This window comes from Coregonus lavaretus (genome assembly GCF_964263955.1).
Source record: "Coregonus lavaretus genome assembly, chromosome: 19".
In the NCBI taxonomy this organism is placed as follows: Eukaryota; Metazoa; Chordata; class Actinopteri; order Salmoniformes; family Salmonidae; genus Coregonus; species Coregonus lavaretus.
In genome coordinates, this window is record NC_140006.1 from 354144 (window position 1) to 369372 (window position 15229).

Genomic DNA, 15229 nt, shown 5'->3' on the forward strand with positions numbered 1-15229 from the left:
ATCTGATTCAGACCTGAGATGGAGCTTAGCGGGCCTGTACTGCAGAGTGCTTTTACACCCGCTGCTACTACAAACCCCTTATCAGTCATACTGTGTCTCTGTGTGTGTGTGTGGGCAGATGCATACTGAGATTGAAAGCCTCTGCGAGGCGAGACAGAAATCAGGCGGCTTTTTTGCCTTCCGCCCAACATGTTGTTACATCACTACATGAGGCTATTGCCAGTGCTGTGGGCTCCGTTTTTTCTTAATGGCTTTGCTTGACTTTTCCTGACCCTGTGTGTGGTCCTCAAGACCCTTAGACTCAAGTTGAGAAACATGTTGGCTGACTTACATAAAGGAAAGATCTATGCAAATAGGCAATCGGTAAGAGTGTTTGGTTTTGAAAAAGAGCAGACGGGTGCAGATGCTTTTTAAGAGATGGAAAAACATCTGCTCCCTGCAGAGAATGAGGGAAACAGTGAGGGAGAGAAAGCAAAGGAATGCCTTTTATTTTTTACTTTTTTAATGAATGTTTTCCTCTCTTGTCTTTTTTGGTGAGAATCTTTGCTTTGCGTTCAGAGTGTCTGTATTTTCTCATTTAACCTGGAGAGTAGACAGTGTTTTTCTACAGAGGCTGGGGTTCTGCCTTGTGAGGCAGGGAGAGGGTTGATTAGAGAGTGGTGTAGCCGGCCGCCGCGACGTGAGACCCATGGGGCGGCGCACAATTGGCCCAGCGTCGTCCAGGGTAGGGGAGGAAATGGCCGGCAGGGATGTAGCTCAGTTGGTAGAGCATGGCGTTGGCAAAGCCAGGGTTGTGGGTTCGTTTCCCACGGGGAGCCAGTATGAAAAGAAATAATGTATGCACTCACTAACTGTAAATCACTCTAATATAAGAGTGTCTGCTAAATGACTAAAATGTCAAGGAGATAATGTTTAGAGGCCCTGTCTGTCGAGCTTGATGAGGTGTAATCTGCCTAAGTGAAGCAGAGTTTAGCAGCATCCAGGCAGAAAGGTGGCACTTTAATTAAACAGTGACACCAGTGGTTGCGTCCCAAATGGCACCGTATTCCCTACATAGTGCACTACCTATGCCCAGAGCCCTATGGGTCCTGGTCAAAAGTAGTGCACTATTTAAGGATTAGGGTGCCATTTGGGACACAAGCAGATACAAGAGTGAAGGGAGTGGATAGATGGAGACTCGGCTCATTGAGTCTATTTCAGGTTGATTGCTTTACGGGTGGTTGATTGGTGGCCACTCAACTAAAGAACATAATGGAGTGTACCTCTTCTCTATGGAGAGAATCATTAGCACATGGTGATCTGTCTCTTTCAATCTGTTTCCTACTTCTATCTGCTTTCTCAAGCTTTATTGGCATGATGATCTTTGGGTTTCCTGTCCTGTCCTGTCCTCTATAGTCTGTAGATAGCCATTCCAGAAGGACATTACTACCTGGCTGTTCTTTCTAGCATGGCCAGATAGTGGCCACTATGTTCATCAACATGGCGTCCAGCTAGTGTCAAAGTTAGCCAAACTCTCTCTTTATATGGTAACCATGTGGTGACTGATGATGACCATATCCTGTCCTCTGTGTGCAGGTACTGCGGCACCAGCATGGAGATACATTATATCTCTATGGGCCAAATTCTCTCTCTTTCTCTATGGTTCTGTTGACTGATGAACCACCATCTCCTCTTTGTGCAGGTACTACGGCGCCACCATCCTGCAGATGTCGGGAGTGCGGGATGACAAGCTGGCCATCTGGTTGGCTGGGGTCACAGCCTTCACCAACTTTCTGTTCACCCTCCTGGGGGTGTGGCTAGTGGAGAGGGTTGGCCGCAGGAAACTCACCCTGGGGAGCATCATCGGTAAGGGTCAGGGTAAAGATGAATGTATGGATCCTGATGATTCAGGGACACATTTAGTGTATGTGAATAGATGGCATATTGGATAACAGTATACCTTTCACAGATAGATTTTAATGGAATTACATGGACTACGTGGAATTACAGTATTACATGAAATTGTAATACATGTAACTACACAGACACTAGTAGTAACCCATATTATGTCTAAAGCAGTACACTGTTTGGTTAGACTGTGTGTGTATGACTGTGTTGTTTTCTCCTAGGTACATGTCTGAGTCTGTCTCTGCTGGCCATTGGGTTTCTGCTCTCTGCCCAACACACCCCTCCAGTCACCCTCCACCCCACTGACCCCTCCATGGTCAACTCCACCTGCAACAGACACCTGTGAGTACTCCCTGCTCTACTACTGTACTCTATCTGCACTGTAGTCTACTGTTCTACACAATACTGAATATGCTGTCCTATTCTGAAAATATTGGTTACATTTCATGTTCTGTAGGTCACATTGACATATGCACATCACTTTATTGTTAAGTGCAGGAGTAAAAGAACTTCTCAATATGAACCTGATCCACCATGAATCGAAACATGGTCACTAATGAACATTTTACAGGACCAATACAGTGTGTGGGTTTGTTTCTTAATGCATTTTCCTGTTCTTCCATCTAGGACTAAATTAATGCTATAATGCGATCTAATTGTACATGCTGTACATGTTTCTGAACACTTACCTTGCAGATTCATCTCTCTGCTCTGAGCGTTTTTTAAATTCTCCCAGTGGTTAATTCTAACTGCAACAACAGACTCCATTAGCGACAGTGCAACAGGCGTTGGGTCTCTGTTAATAAAAATGATGGAGAGATAGAGTGAAAGAGAGAGAGAAAGAGACGCTGTCTGCCTTCTGAAAGACTGAGCCACTCTCTGTCCTAATTTACACAACAGCATGTGGACGGAGTGTATAAAACAGGACCACCTGCTATTTCCATGACATAGACTGACCAGGTGAATCCAGGTGAAAGCTATGATCCCTTATTGACGTCACACTTCAATCAGTGTAGATGAAGGGGAGGAGATTTTTTAAGCCTTGAGCCAGTTGAGACATGGATTGTGTATTTGTGCCATTCAGAGGGTGAATAGGCAAGACAAAATATTTAAGTGCCTTTGAACGGGGTATGGTAGGAGGTGCCAGGCGCACCGGTTTGAGTATGTCAAGAACTGCAACGCTACTGGGGTTTTCACACTCAACAGTTTCCCGTGTCTATCAAGAATGGTCCACCACCCAAAGGACATCCAGCCAACTTGACACAACTGTGGGAAGCATTGGAGTCAACATGGACCAGCATCCCAGTGGAACGCTTTCGAGACCTTGTAGAGTCCATGCCTCGACGAATTGAGGCTGTTCTAAGGGCAAAAGGGGGTGCAACTCAATATTAAGAAGGTGTTCCTAATGTTTTCAACACTCAGTATATATTTACCAGCACTCTCTCTCGTCACTCACAGCTGCAACAAACAAGACAGAATAATTTAAGACAGACTTGTTTTTAATGCAGGCGGAATGGGTCTGCTGTTCTGTCATTAGAACTACTCTCTCTGTGAATGAACACACTCTCTGAAATCGGTCTGCCCAACGCTTGCCGCACTACACACTCACGCATGCACACACATGGATGCACACACACACACACACAATACGTACACTCACACACACTGTAGATTATTTGCAAGTTATCAGCGTAAAGAGCTGAAGTTAGCATCTTCTCCATTTAGAGTGGAAATGTGTTCCATTATACCTCCTCAAGGATCTTGTCTCTGTTTGTGACATCTCTGTCCAATCCTCCTCTGTGATCACAGGCTGTGTGAGCCGTGTATGTTGGACCCGGGGTGTGGCTTCTGTTACCGTGAGAACAGCACGGCTCTGTTCGCCTCCACCTGTGTACCTGTCAATACAGCCTCCACTGAGAAGGCAGCCTGGGGCAGGTGAGCTAAAGGAGGCACTAAGGGGAGGGAGAGAGAGTGTGTGTGTGTGTGCGCATAGGGCAGCAGGGGGCAGGTGAGTCATATAATGCGCACAGTGTGTGGGTTTATTTGTTGTGTGTTTGTGGAGGGGGTTAGTGGAAGGACTGGAATAAGATTCCTTGAATGCTTGAGAAGTGGTTCTATAATACTGTACTCATAGTACCCCTCTATCCATAACATAGCTACTGTTGCTACAATACAATAACTGTCTTACACCATGTTATTCCAGGTGTTCCAACTCGACCCAGCTGAGAGTCCATACGTACTGGGCCTATAACTACTGTCCCACCTCCTACTCCTGGGTGGTCCTACTGGGTCTTGTTCTCTATCTGGCCTTCTTCGCCCCAGGTGAGAGAGACAACACTGTGATCTATGTATATATCTAATTTATGCTCTATTTCACTTTCACTGTGGGGCAACTACTAACTAAAGAAATGCATCATTAGAAAATGTGATATCTCATTTCAAGTTTGGCGTTAACGATGCATTGATGTAATTTGGGAGGTTTGATTTGTGTGCTTACTGTCTATAAGTCTTGATTCAGCATTGTTTGCATACTGAGGGGTAGTTAATGTACTGTAGAGCTATCCTAAGCCCTGTGTCAACCCTCTCCTTCCAGGTATGGGTCCGATGCCGTGGACAATCAACTCTGAGATTTACCCCCTGTGGGCCCGGAGCACAGGGAACGCCTGTTCAGCTGGAGTCAACTGGACCTTTAACTTCCTGGTCTCCCTCACCTTCCTCCACGTGGCCCAGTACCTCACCTACTACGGTACAGACCAGCTAATCACTGATCAATACCCCCTTACAGGACACCCTTGATCAATCAACCTGAACAGCAGGCCTGCTTTTACTGCAGGATCTGACTCTTGTTGGACATTTGATTAATCTAGAGAGAGACTTGAGACTTATAGGCTCAGTGTGTAATGAATGTAGTTTCATCATGTTTGATTACTTGCTGTCATTTAATAATGCGCAGTAGATACTGGATAGTGCTTGACTGAATTTTACACTGTTGCAGACTAGAACTGAACTCTGCTGTCAGTACAGGAAAACCTTGGGTCCTTCCTGGTCAAGTCACTTATGGTAGTCAGGCAAAAACTATAGGTCCTAATAATGACTGACAAATAATGTGTTGTTGATTTTGTAGTTGTTGTTGTTATTTCCCAGGAGCGTTTTTCCTCTACTCCAGCCTGGCTCTGCTGGGGTTCTTCTTCATCTACGGCTGTCTGCCTGAGACTAAGGGCCGGAGGCTGGAGGAGATTGAGTCCCTGTTCGACAACCAGCTGTGCTCCTGCGGGGCCACAGACTCTGACGAGGACCGGCAGGTGGAGTACATCAGGGTGAAGGGGAGCAACTACCACCTCTCTGATAACGATGCCTCCGACGTGGAGTAGCCCTAGCCTGAGTGCCTGCCTGTTTGTGCTTTCATAGCAACTCACTGTCACTCATTGTCATGCCAGTTAATGGCTTGATGATGACAGCCATGGAGTTGACAAGAGCACAAACAGATCTGGGACCAGGCTAAAGTAGCCCAGTCTAGATTGTAACTTTGGCCTTGGATATTGTCCCTGTTCTCTCATCTTAGAAAGTATGTATCAAGTGACTCAGAGTAGGAGCGCTGATTTAGGATCAGTTTTTCCTTTTAGATCATAATGAATAAGATTACATGGACAGGAAGCTTGGTACATACAGCCCCTGATCTACAACCTCCCCAAGTCCTGTTCTCTGGTTTGCCTCACAGTCACGTAGGTTACATTGCTCCATCTTTATCACAGACAGGGTAGCTATTTATAACATGTGAGTTACTTACACATTTGACTGTGCCAATTGAATGTTGTAGGAACATCTATAGTTTGAAGATAATTATTTTTGATTTATAAACCATAATGTAAGTAGTATTAAGCATACATTAAATTCATACTAATCCTCAGCATGTAGACATTTATTTTACTGTTCATACGTTGCATAATTATGAATTTCCATATGTGAGGCAGACCAACCAAGATTAACAAAACTATTTCCTTTTCCCTCACATAAAACCCTATGATTAGAGATGCAACCTCCTCACAACAAAACCTTATTGTAGGAGGCCAAACGTCCACCAAAATGGCCATGATATTACAAGTGTTACATTTAGAGAGATGGGTTGTCATATAATGTATACAGTGTTGATACCAGTATGCCTTTCTATATGAAACACATCTCAGTAAAATATTGTCTCAGCTTGTCTGTAGCATCACAAATGGGTTTTCAGACACTAGTAGTACACCTGGGGACTGCGTCCCAAATGTCACCCTATTCCCTATATAGTGCATTACTTTTAACCAGAGCCCTATGGGCCTTGGTCAAAAGTAGTGCACTATAAAGGGAATCGCATGCCATTTGGGACGCAACCTGGTCTCCGTCTAATGATGAAGTTCAGTCTTGCTTTGCTGTTTGTTTAATCATGTTGGTTGTTGATGAGCTACAGTAGCACATGACCTGTCTATATTTTCTCATTAGTAAACCTATGGATTATTATGTTATTTATTCCAATGTATTTGACCCATGATGTCGGTGCCTGCACTGAAGTGAAATGTATGAAGGAGTTGACTATATGGCCAGCCAGCGTGATGATTGCCTTTTTTGATTTCAGAAGTTGCACAAATGTTTTAATTGCTAAATGTAGACTAGACTATTCATTGGGTTGTATTGTACCTCAGTCCATCAGAGAGAATACCCATACATTGAAATTGACAGTTTAGTCAGTTTACGTCACACACATAGTTGCTCTTTGGGAAAACAATGTCAGAAAGAATGTCTTATTTTGTCTCCACATTTTACTTTGTGTCTTCCTCCACAGCCTTATGTACAAATCACAATGCATACTCTTCACGTGAAAGAGCTGGGGTTCTCGTGTTCTAAAGGTTCGAGGAGTACTGAACTGTACTTGCTAATGTCGTTTTGTATATCGTAAAACTATGTAAGGTGACACCTTTTAGTTGAGTACTTCGAGTACACATAGATTTGTGTGTAGCAGACTCTCGTTGAAAGTGGTCAACATAACGTCGCTGAGAATATGTCTGTGTATTATTGTCTGTGACAAAACAAGATAGATAGCTACTATTCAAATAGGATTTTCTTTAGACTGAAATGAAATGACAGCTTTTCAAAGGATCACTAGATGTGTTTTGCCAGTTCATTGGAACATCAGTATCACTATTGGATTATTGAGTATTTATTATCAATATTTGAGTATTTGATTAGAAATGTGATTAGAAAAGAGAGGATACTATAGGTAGACTAAACTGGAGGTTCACTGGAAGACCGAAGTATCTGTTTTTATGATCACAGATAGTTTTATAGAGATACAACGCTTTACTGCAAATCCCCTTCACAGAGGTGACAACATTGCCGTCATGTAACAGACTTGTAAATGAGATAGTGTCAAACAAAATATTTGATGTGTTGTGATTTCAGAATGCACTTTAATTTTAAGGAAAGACGCTCAACAACCCCTTGACAACCCATTGTGTTATTATTATATTGCCTTCTTTGCTTTAATTCCTAAATGGGGACATCCAATGTGTTTATGGTGAACGGGTGCAATTTTTTCCATGTGAAAACAAATTAAATGCAGTGTTTCTATTTTACAGTTTATGAAGAAGAACTCGATTTAAAAAAAGGATTTATCCAGTGCTGTATAGTATACATTTGATTATTGTTGCTGTAAATGTTTTGCTAGAATTTATATTCTATCAAAGTAAATATATTCATGAGAATCTTGAACACTTGAATATGTATCGGGAAAAAAAAAATAAACGAATTATCTTGCAATGTCTGGCTTTCGTTTTAATGTAGAATCCAAAGGACCTTGTTAGAAATGTTTAAATATGCAGAAACAGATTCGGTGGTAAAGGGATGTAGTTGCTAGTGTCATTCACAACTCTTAAAGGGATACTTTGGGATTTTTCCTCTCCTCCTCTCCTGTCCTCCCCACCTCTCTCCTCTCCTCCTCTCCTGTCCTCCCCACCTCTCTCCTCTCCTCCTTTCACTCATCTTCTATCCTCTGCTTCAGCATGAGCAGAATGTCTGCTATTTCCTGAAGTGTCTCAACCTCCTCTGAAAGCCTGTTAACTCCGCTCTCAGCAGTGACCTCCCTCTCCTCTACTCTCCCTCTCCTTTTCTCCTCTCTCTCATTTGGAAGGTCATCTCTAAGAGGAACATTCTCAACAGGGTCCTATAACTCTCTTTCATCTCCCTGTCCTCTATGCTGCAGTTGCTCACCTCTCAAGTCTGGGAGAGAGAAAAACATCATTAGGGAGTAACATCCATTTTCAAAATACCACTGAAAATACAAGAAAATACCACCATAATGAATCTCGGTCCGTAAGAAAATAACTGCAACAAACTGTTCGGAAGAATGTCAACATATACAGATCAGAGTACATTTAATTGCAGTATAACGTGTGCTTGTTACACGCATTCACTAGCTTTACTTTCAATCGATGATCTATGATAAATTACACCACATATGAAGTTGTTTGCATTGATTTGGAAATCATCTGCCATAGATATGTCTATATTCGGCTACACTGATTAGTTAATTACATCAAACATTTGCTATTTATTCCTTGCACATCATTGGTGACGAGGAGAGCGTTTAGTATAGAGGTAGTGGGTCTCTGAATACACACTCTACTCTCAGTGTTAGTGTTATGACACTTGTTTAACGGGATGATTGATGGATGGTGCCCAGGTCCAGCCTTGAGCTCTCTGGCTGTTGATTTTCTCCAAGGCGTGTGCTCTTCTCTCTCCCTCCTGGATCTGTCTGATAATGCGCTGTGTGTCTGTTGTCTTATAGACTCATTTCTGTGACTTGCCTGCCCTCTGGTGGTTGGCGTCGGTATTACATTGTAAGCAGAATTGTTGTGGGATTGAGAGTCCATGAAGTTATTTTCTTTACACTCCAGTCAAAAACTGCACTGAGTTGAAACGTCCGATGTTGGACATTTCGAGGTGATGTTGCTGACAGTCTGTGTTCCCATTTCTCGTGTTTGTGTTTCTTGTGTTCTGGTGGCTGCCATCTTTTGTTGTTGGACCTCAGAGCTCTGTGATTCAGACAGAGGACGAGATGGGACATACTGATCGCCTATAACCCTAACCTGGCTGTCACTGTCATCTGTAACTACACAGCCTGACCGTCTCTCAGAGTAGCCTGAGCTCTCCACAGCTCTCTGGTCTTTATGATCTCTCTGGTCGTTTCCACAGTTCCCTGTGCATTGAGGCCTAGTGGGTGGGGTGTCAGGTCTGGGTTGAGACTGAGGGTGACCTCGTTGTTGTGTGTTCCAATGTGATGAGGCCTGGCTGAGGACAGGGATCTCTTCACTACATGACCCCACTGTGTGTGACTGTGAGGATCCACCCTGGTGACACTGGTGATAATCCTCCACCTCCTGATATGACATTTAAAGATGAGTATAAAAATATGTAGCCTGAGTGTCATATCTGTTTGTGCTGTCTTGTCAACTACATTGCTGTCATTGTTATGCTACGTGACAGCAATGGAGTTGACAAGACAGCACCAACAGATCTGGGACTCAGGCTAAGAAATATGTTGATATTACCATGTAAATACAAAGCAGTTACTATGTCACAACATGTTATTAAACAGTAACTACGCAGACTTATAAGAGCAACTAAATGTAAAGTGTTACCAATAATGAATTTCAAGTCAGTAAGGGTAGGCCTATGGGATCTATGGGAAATCAAAGCATCCCCTTACAGTACATTAACCAAAGCAGATGTAAACAGTATTCATTGTTGTTTACTTACGTCATCATCAGAGTCTGAACTGAAGTAACCTCCTCTTGGAGAGTAACTGGGCGATGATTCACAGCATTCCTTAGGACCATGATGAGTGTTTCCAGGACAAGCTGAAGACACGTCTGCAGGTAAGTCTCTACCAGGCTGCGTCCCAAATGACACCCTATTATTCCTCATATGGCACTATATAGAGAATAGGGTGCCATTTGGGACAGACTATCAGTGTCAGACAGGTGGTGAACACTGAACAGTAGACGATTTTGAATATAGTGTGGAAACTTACATGAGCTGACATCAGTGCAGTTGGAAACCTGTTGGAATACAGACGTAACAATGAAACAGGCTAGCCTTCACCGTATGAACACATTTCCCCTTACCTTAACCTATCATCATACTATCATCAGGTCCTCTGTGGCTCAGTTGGTAGAGCATGGTACTTGCAACGCCAGGATAGTGGGTTCGATTTCCGGGACCACCCGTATGTAAAATGTTTGCACGCATGACTGTAAGTCGCTTTGGATAACAGTCTGCTAAATGGTACTGTATCATATTGTCATCATTGTTTAGCTCTGAAATTATTCAAATTATGCCACTAGGTGGCAATAGACACCTGATGTAATGCTGCTGCCTGCAATTACCTGAGTCAGGAAGACGTTGTCGGTACTTCCTTCTTGAGATATATCTTAGGCATCCCCTTCTTAAAATTAGATGCTGGGATGAATTGACATACATATGTCAGTAAAGAGAGATTGGCAAACGTTCTGCAAAAACATGTATCATAGTTTTAGTGATGAATTGCCTACATAATGCACACTAGACAGTGTCTGCGTAGCAAATAGCACCCTATTACCTACAAAGTGCTCTACTTCTGACCAGAGCCCTATGGACCCTGTTCAAAAGTAGTGCACTATATAGGGCATAGGGTGCCATTTGGGACGCACAGGTACCTTCACTTCCATATTCTTCATTAGTGCAGGCCCTGAAGAGTGCTTCTTCGTGTTGCTCTTCACTCTCTAATTGGTTGAGAGAGAACTCCATTGTCTGATCTTTGAGAGAGAACTCAAAGGTGTGGTCTTTGCCCTCCGATTGGTTGATAGAGAACCCCACTGTGTGCATGGCATGGTCTCTGCTCTCTGTGCTACTGGGTAGGCAGATGCACACCCCATTAGTCAGTGCACAAGTTATGGAAATATCCACTAATACTTCTATCTTCACAGATGTAATCAATACAGCAATGGAAATCAGGAAAAAGAGAATATCAGTTCAGGGGAGGTTGTCAATCTCAATAATGTATGAACAGCAGATGGATAAAGAAAATCAACATTTCCTGCATATCAGTTAAAAACACATCTTTGATATTTCAGTTCAGTACTCACTCAGGCTCTGTGCCTCCAAACAGTACCCTAGACACTGGGGGGGTCATGTTCAGCTGCTGTTTGGGTCCACTTGGTCCCGTGGCCCAAGGGGCACACTCTCTCCTCCCTCCTGGCTGAGAGAAAGGTCTAAACTACAAAATCAAATATCCATTAGGTTTCAGTTATACTTTATCTTTACTTTACAAACTGTTAGTACAGTGGAATTAATGCACATTCATTTGTCTTTGTTTCATGTGTTTGTGGGGTAGAGGTGGGGTTAAATCCATTCCAAATGAAGGAATACTGTTACTATGAATGTATTTGAATGAATACCTGTGGTTGCTCTGAGGTGGAGGTATCCGAGGGGGATCTAGGGGAGCAGTGTGGCTGTGGCAGGACCTGTGCTCTCTGCTGGAGGGAGAACAGGCCGGACCCTGAGGAGGAGACTGACGACGATGCCGAGGAGAATGGGCTCAGGGTGTCCTGGATGTGTTGCTGGTAGTCTGACGTACTGGTGTCTGACATGTTCGACTCCAGCACTGGTGAGAGCTGAGAGCAACAATCAATGAACCAGCCAAATGTCACAAGGTTGAGTCATCATTTCCATAAAGCTTACTGTATCTGTATGTTCAGAAATATGGTAAAAAGAGTACTAGTGGTGTAAGGTGATTTATTTGTGTTGTCAGAAAAGATGAATCAGTGTGAGTAAATGTGACTGACCTGTCTACATGTGAATCCATCAGGAATGCAGTGCTTTCTCTTTCTAACAGCCTGGACACTAAAATACATCAGTAGTAAAAAAAAAAAAAAAAAAAGCAAGGGCTCATGGGTAACTCCAGGGGCCCCTCCCTCAACGACTTGGGTCCTCCTTTATCATCAGTGATGTGAGTTATCTTTGGCTGATCTAGAACAATCTGTAGCTCAGCTGGTAGAGCACGGCGCTTGTAACGCCAAGGTAGTGGGTTCGATCCCCGGGACCACCCATACACAAAAAAAAATGTATGCACGCATGACTGTAAGTCGCTTTGGATAAAAGCGTCTGCTAAATGGCATATTATTATTTAACAAACCAAGTTATTGTTGTGGGTGGGTGGGATCCTTTTTCAATGTTATTAGTATTTATCCATAATGTATAGATGCCTGTCTGAACTCACTTTTGTTTTCTTTCTTTGCAGCAATCTGGTTTACTATTAATAAAGTCACTAGGTCCATACTTCCAGAGCTGGCTCCTTTAGGAGAGGTTGGTATTCCTAAGGTTTTAATCTTTCTCTGCATTTTCTTCTTTTCAAAGAATTCCTGATAAAATGTTGGCATATGTATTATCATGTCACATATACGGTATTATAATGTATACAATATGATACCTTATTTAAGGCCACTGTGGGTTTAACTTACCCTCTGTTTTTTCATGTCATTTCTCATCATAAACCGGTTCCTGTAATATTCATAATGGGAAATCAAGTTAAAATTGCTCTTAAAAAGGGGGTCAATTTAATATTTTTAAAAGGGGGTCAATATAATATTTTTGTTAAATAGTAACAGTTCTGTAACAGTTGTAATGTTATTTGACAAAGAAAGAGAAAGTTAATGTTGAATATTTGGTAACAAGCAGGTTTTCTAAAACTCGTTCCACCCAGACTGTCAACAAGCACATCTGTAAAAGTGCTAACGTTAGTTTAGCAAGCTAACGTTAGTTAGCTAGCTAGCTAGCTGTCAAACTCACCTTGAACCACCGACCCAATTCATTTTGTCCAGTAAAATCAGACAGACAAAATAAACTTTATTGGGCCATATATTTTATCAGCACTTTTGAAATGTATCTAACAGTATAAATTAGTTGATAGTTGTTGAGTTTTTATGAAACATAGCCAACTAGCTACTAGTGAAACATTCTCATAAAGTAGCCAATTGTAATGACGCTTCAGTTGAGTTGACAGGTAATACAAAGATGCAGGAGCCAAGCCAACAGACATCGAATAAATGACGTAGCTACTATGTCACTCTCAAAGATGAGAGGCGTTGGTAGGAACCGTGTTATTACACTTAATAACAAAATATAATTATTATTGTTTCAATGATGACATTAGTTTATTCAGTGTACTGTACACAGATGCTGGGAAAATAGTCACAATACAGTATGTGCAGTAAAACGTACAGCAGAACCTCATTTGAATACGTCCCTCACAACCGATCGTGTCCTTCCGGGGTGTTGCCTATAAAAAGAAAACACTGCCAAACCAAATAACGTATCTAGCGGTTGGGTTTTCTAGCTGAAACATCACACCATTGTATGAGGTATAAGGTTTTTCCTTTTCTTTTCGCATCAAGATCCATCATGACACTAACTCCCGATGGATGTAGCACGGATTAACATAAAAGAAGACTAGCTCTTTGATCGCTTCGTAGGGGGGAAGATGTCCAATATACTTGATGCAGCGTCCAGAGTGAAATGGGACCGGAAGACTGCAGCGAAGCGAGCTATCTTTCTCGCGGCCGCTGCCTACGGGGTGAAAACCCTGTACCCCATCGTCTGCAGACAATTCGTGAAACGGAAAGAATGCAAGAATAACAGGGGGTCTAAAGGAGAGGAAAATGGCTCGACGGTTGGCGTTAAATCACAAACAGATGCACTGAGTCATAAAAAGTCGCCTGGGGTAAACGCTGAATTTTTTAAGCAGATACTTGAACTGATCAAAATCCTATTTCCAAAGCTTGTCTCCAAAGAGCTCGGATTGCTATCTCTGCATTCGGTCGCGTTGATTTCCCGGACATTTCTGTCTATCTATGTCGCTGGCTTGGATGGCAAGATTGTGAAAACAATCGTTGAGAAAGAACCACGCAGCTTCATCATCCAACTGATGAAATGGCTCCTTATTGCCATCCCGGCCACATTCGTGAACAGCGTCATCCGCTACCTCGAGTGCAAGCTGGCCCTCGCCTTCCGCACTCGGCTAGTGGACCATGCCTACACCACCTATTTCACAGACCAGACCTACTACAAAGTCAGCAACATGGACGGGAGACTGACCAACCCGGACCAGTCTCTTACCGAGGACGTAATGATGTTTTCCCAATCCGTGGCGCATCTCTACTCGAACCTCACCAAGCCCATCTTGGATGTGATACTCACCTCCTACACCCTCATCCAGACGGCCCGGTCCAGGGGGGCCAACGCCAGCGGGCCGACCCTGCTGGCCGGGCTGGTGGTGTTTTGCACGGCCAAGGTTCTGCGGGCCTGCTCGCCGAAATTCGGAAAACTAGTAGCTGAGGAGGCCCACAGGAAAGGCCATTTGCGCTATGTGCATTCCAGGATAATTGCCAATGCAGAAGAGATAGCCTTCTACAGGGGTCACAAGGTATACAAGGAAGGATGCATGGTGGATTTTGCTTGCAAAGTGACGATGTATTTATTACAATAGAAATACCCATGGGTTGGATCCCTTGGAGTTGGATCCAATGCACACCCATGACATCATATCCAATTCCCAAAAGTGATTTTCAATCATTTGATTGACAGCCTCTTTATATGCACTTATTTTAGATAAGACTGTCTGCAAGTGCAAAATAACTAACATACAATGTGAATGTAATGTGAAATATATTGTAATACATTTGTTGTAAATGTGCTATACTGTGTAGGCTAGATACTTTTGTATGTAAACTGCCTGTTTGTGTTTGTCTGTCCTGTGTGTGTCAGGTGGAGATGCGTCAGCTGCAGAAGTGCTACCGGGCCCTGGCAGAGCAGATGAACTTGATCCTGTCCAAGCGTCTGTGGTACATCATGATAGAGCAGTTCCTCATGAAGTACGTGTGGAGTAGCTGTGGACTGGTCATGGTGGCTGTGCCCATCATCACCGCTACCGGCTTCGCTGACAGCGGTAACAGTCATCACAACATCATCTTGTTTTCTTCTAAAGCCTCTTGTTTTCAAGTACAGCATCTCCGGAGAAGAGGGAATAGTTGTCATGGTTTATCTCTGTTTGTGCATACCAGTAGGTAGCCTATTCCGTCTTTCATTTGAACCAATTGACATTTGATTCTATTTAGGTCATTTGGTGCTGATCTCACATAGTCCAAAAACCTTTCCCTCTTCATTTGCATATTCCACGTACAGTAGTAGATGATCAGCATGTGTTAACCCACAGGAACCAACTATCTCAATGATACCATGTAGGTGTTATTCAAGTGAATGGTGTCAAGGACTT

At 43.1% G+C, this 15229-nt stretch overlaps 2 protein-coding genes across 2 annotated transcripts in view; both read left to right on the plus strand.

Moving 5' to 3' along the window:
- The window catches only part of LOC311146631 (proton myo-inositol cotransporter-like), a gene marked incomplete at both ends in the record, with an annotated part of 53203 nt that extends 47945 nt beyond the window's left edge, over window positions 1-5258 (plus strand). Inside the window, 6 exons of the mRNA XM_084183161.1 lie at window positions 1682-1845; window positions 2109-2229; window positions 3697-3822; window positions 4091-4209; window positions 4481-4633; window positions 5032-5258. Of these exons, the coding sequence (XP_084039287.1) occupies window positions 1682-1845; window positions 2109-2229; window positions 3697-3822; window positions 4091-4209; window positions 4481-4633; window positions 5032-5258 (910 nt within the window). The remainder of the gene's footprint in view (window positions 1-1681; window positions 1846-2108; window positions 2230-3696; window positions 3823-4090; window positions 4210-4480; window positions 4634-5031) is intronic.
- A 7979-nt stretch (window positions 5259-13237) lies between these two features.
- LOC311146755 (ATP-binding cassette sub-family D member 2-like) overlaps window positions 13238-15229 on the plus strand; it is a 38857-nt gene continuing 36865 nt past the window's right edge. The window contains exons 1-2 of the mRNA XM_084183320.1: window positions 13238-14380; window positions 14722-14902. Coding sequence (XP_084039446.1) covers window positions 13439-14380; window positions 14722-14902 — 1123 coding nt within the window. The 5' untranslated portion in view covers window positions 13238-13438. The remainder of the gene's footprint in view (window positions 14381-14721; window positions 14903-15229) is intronic.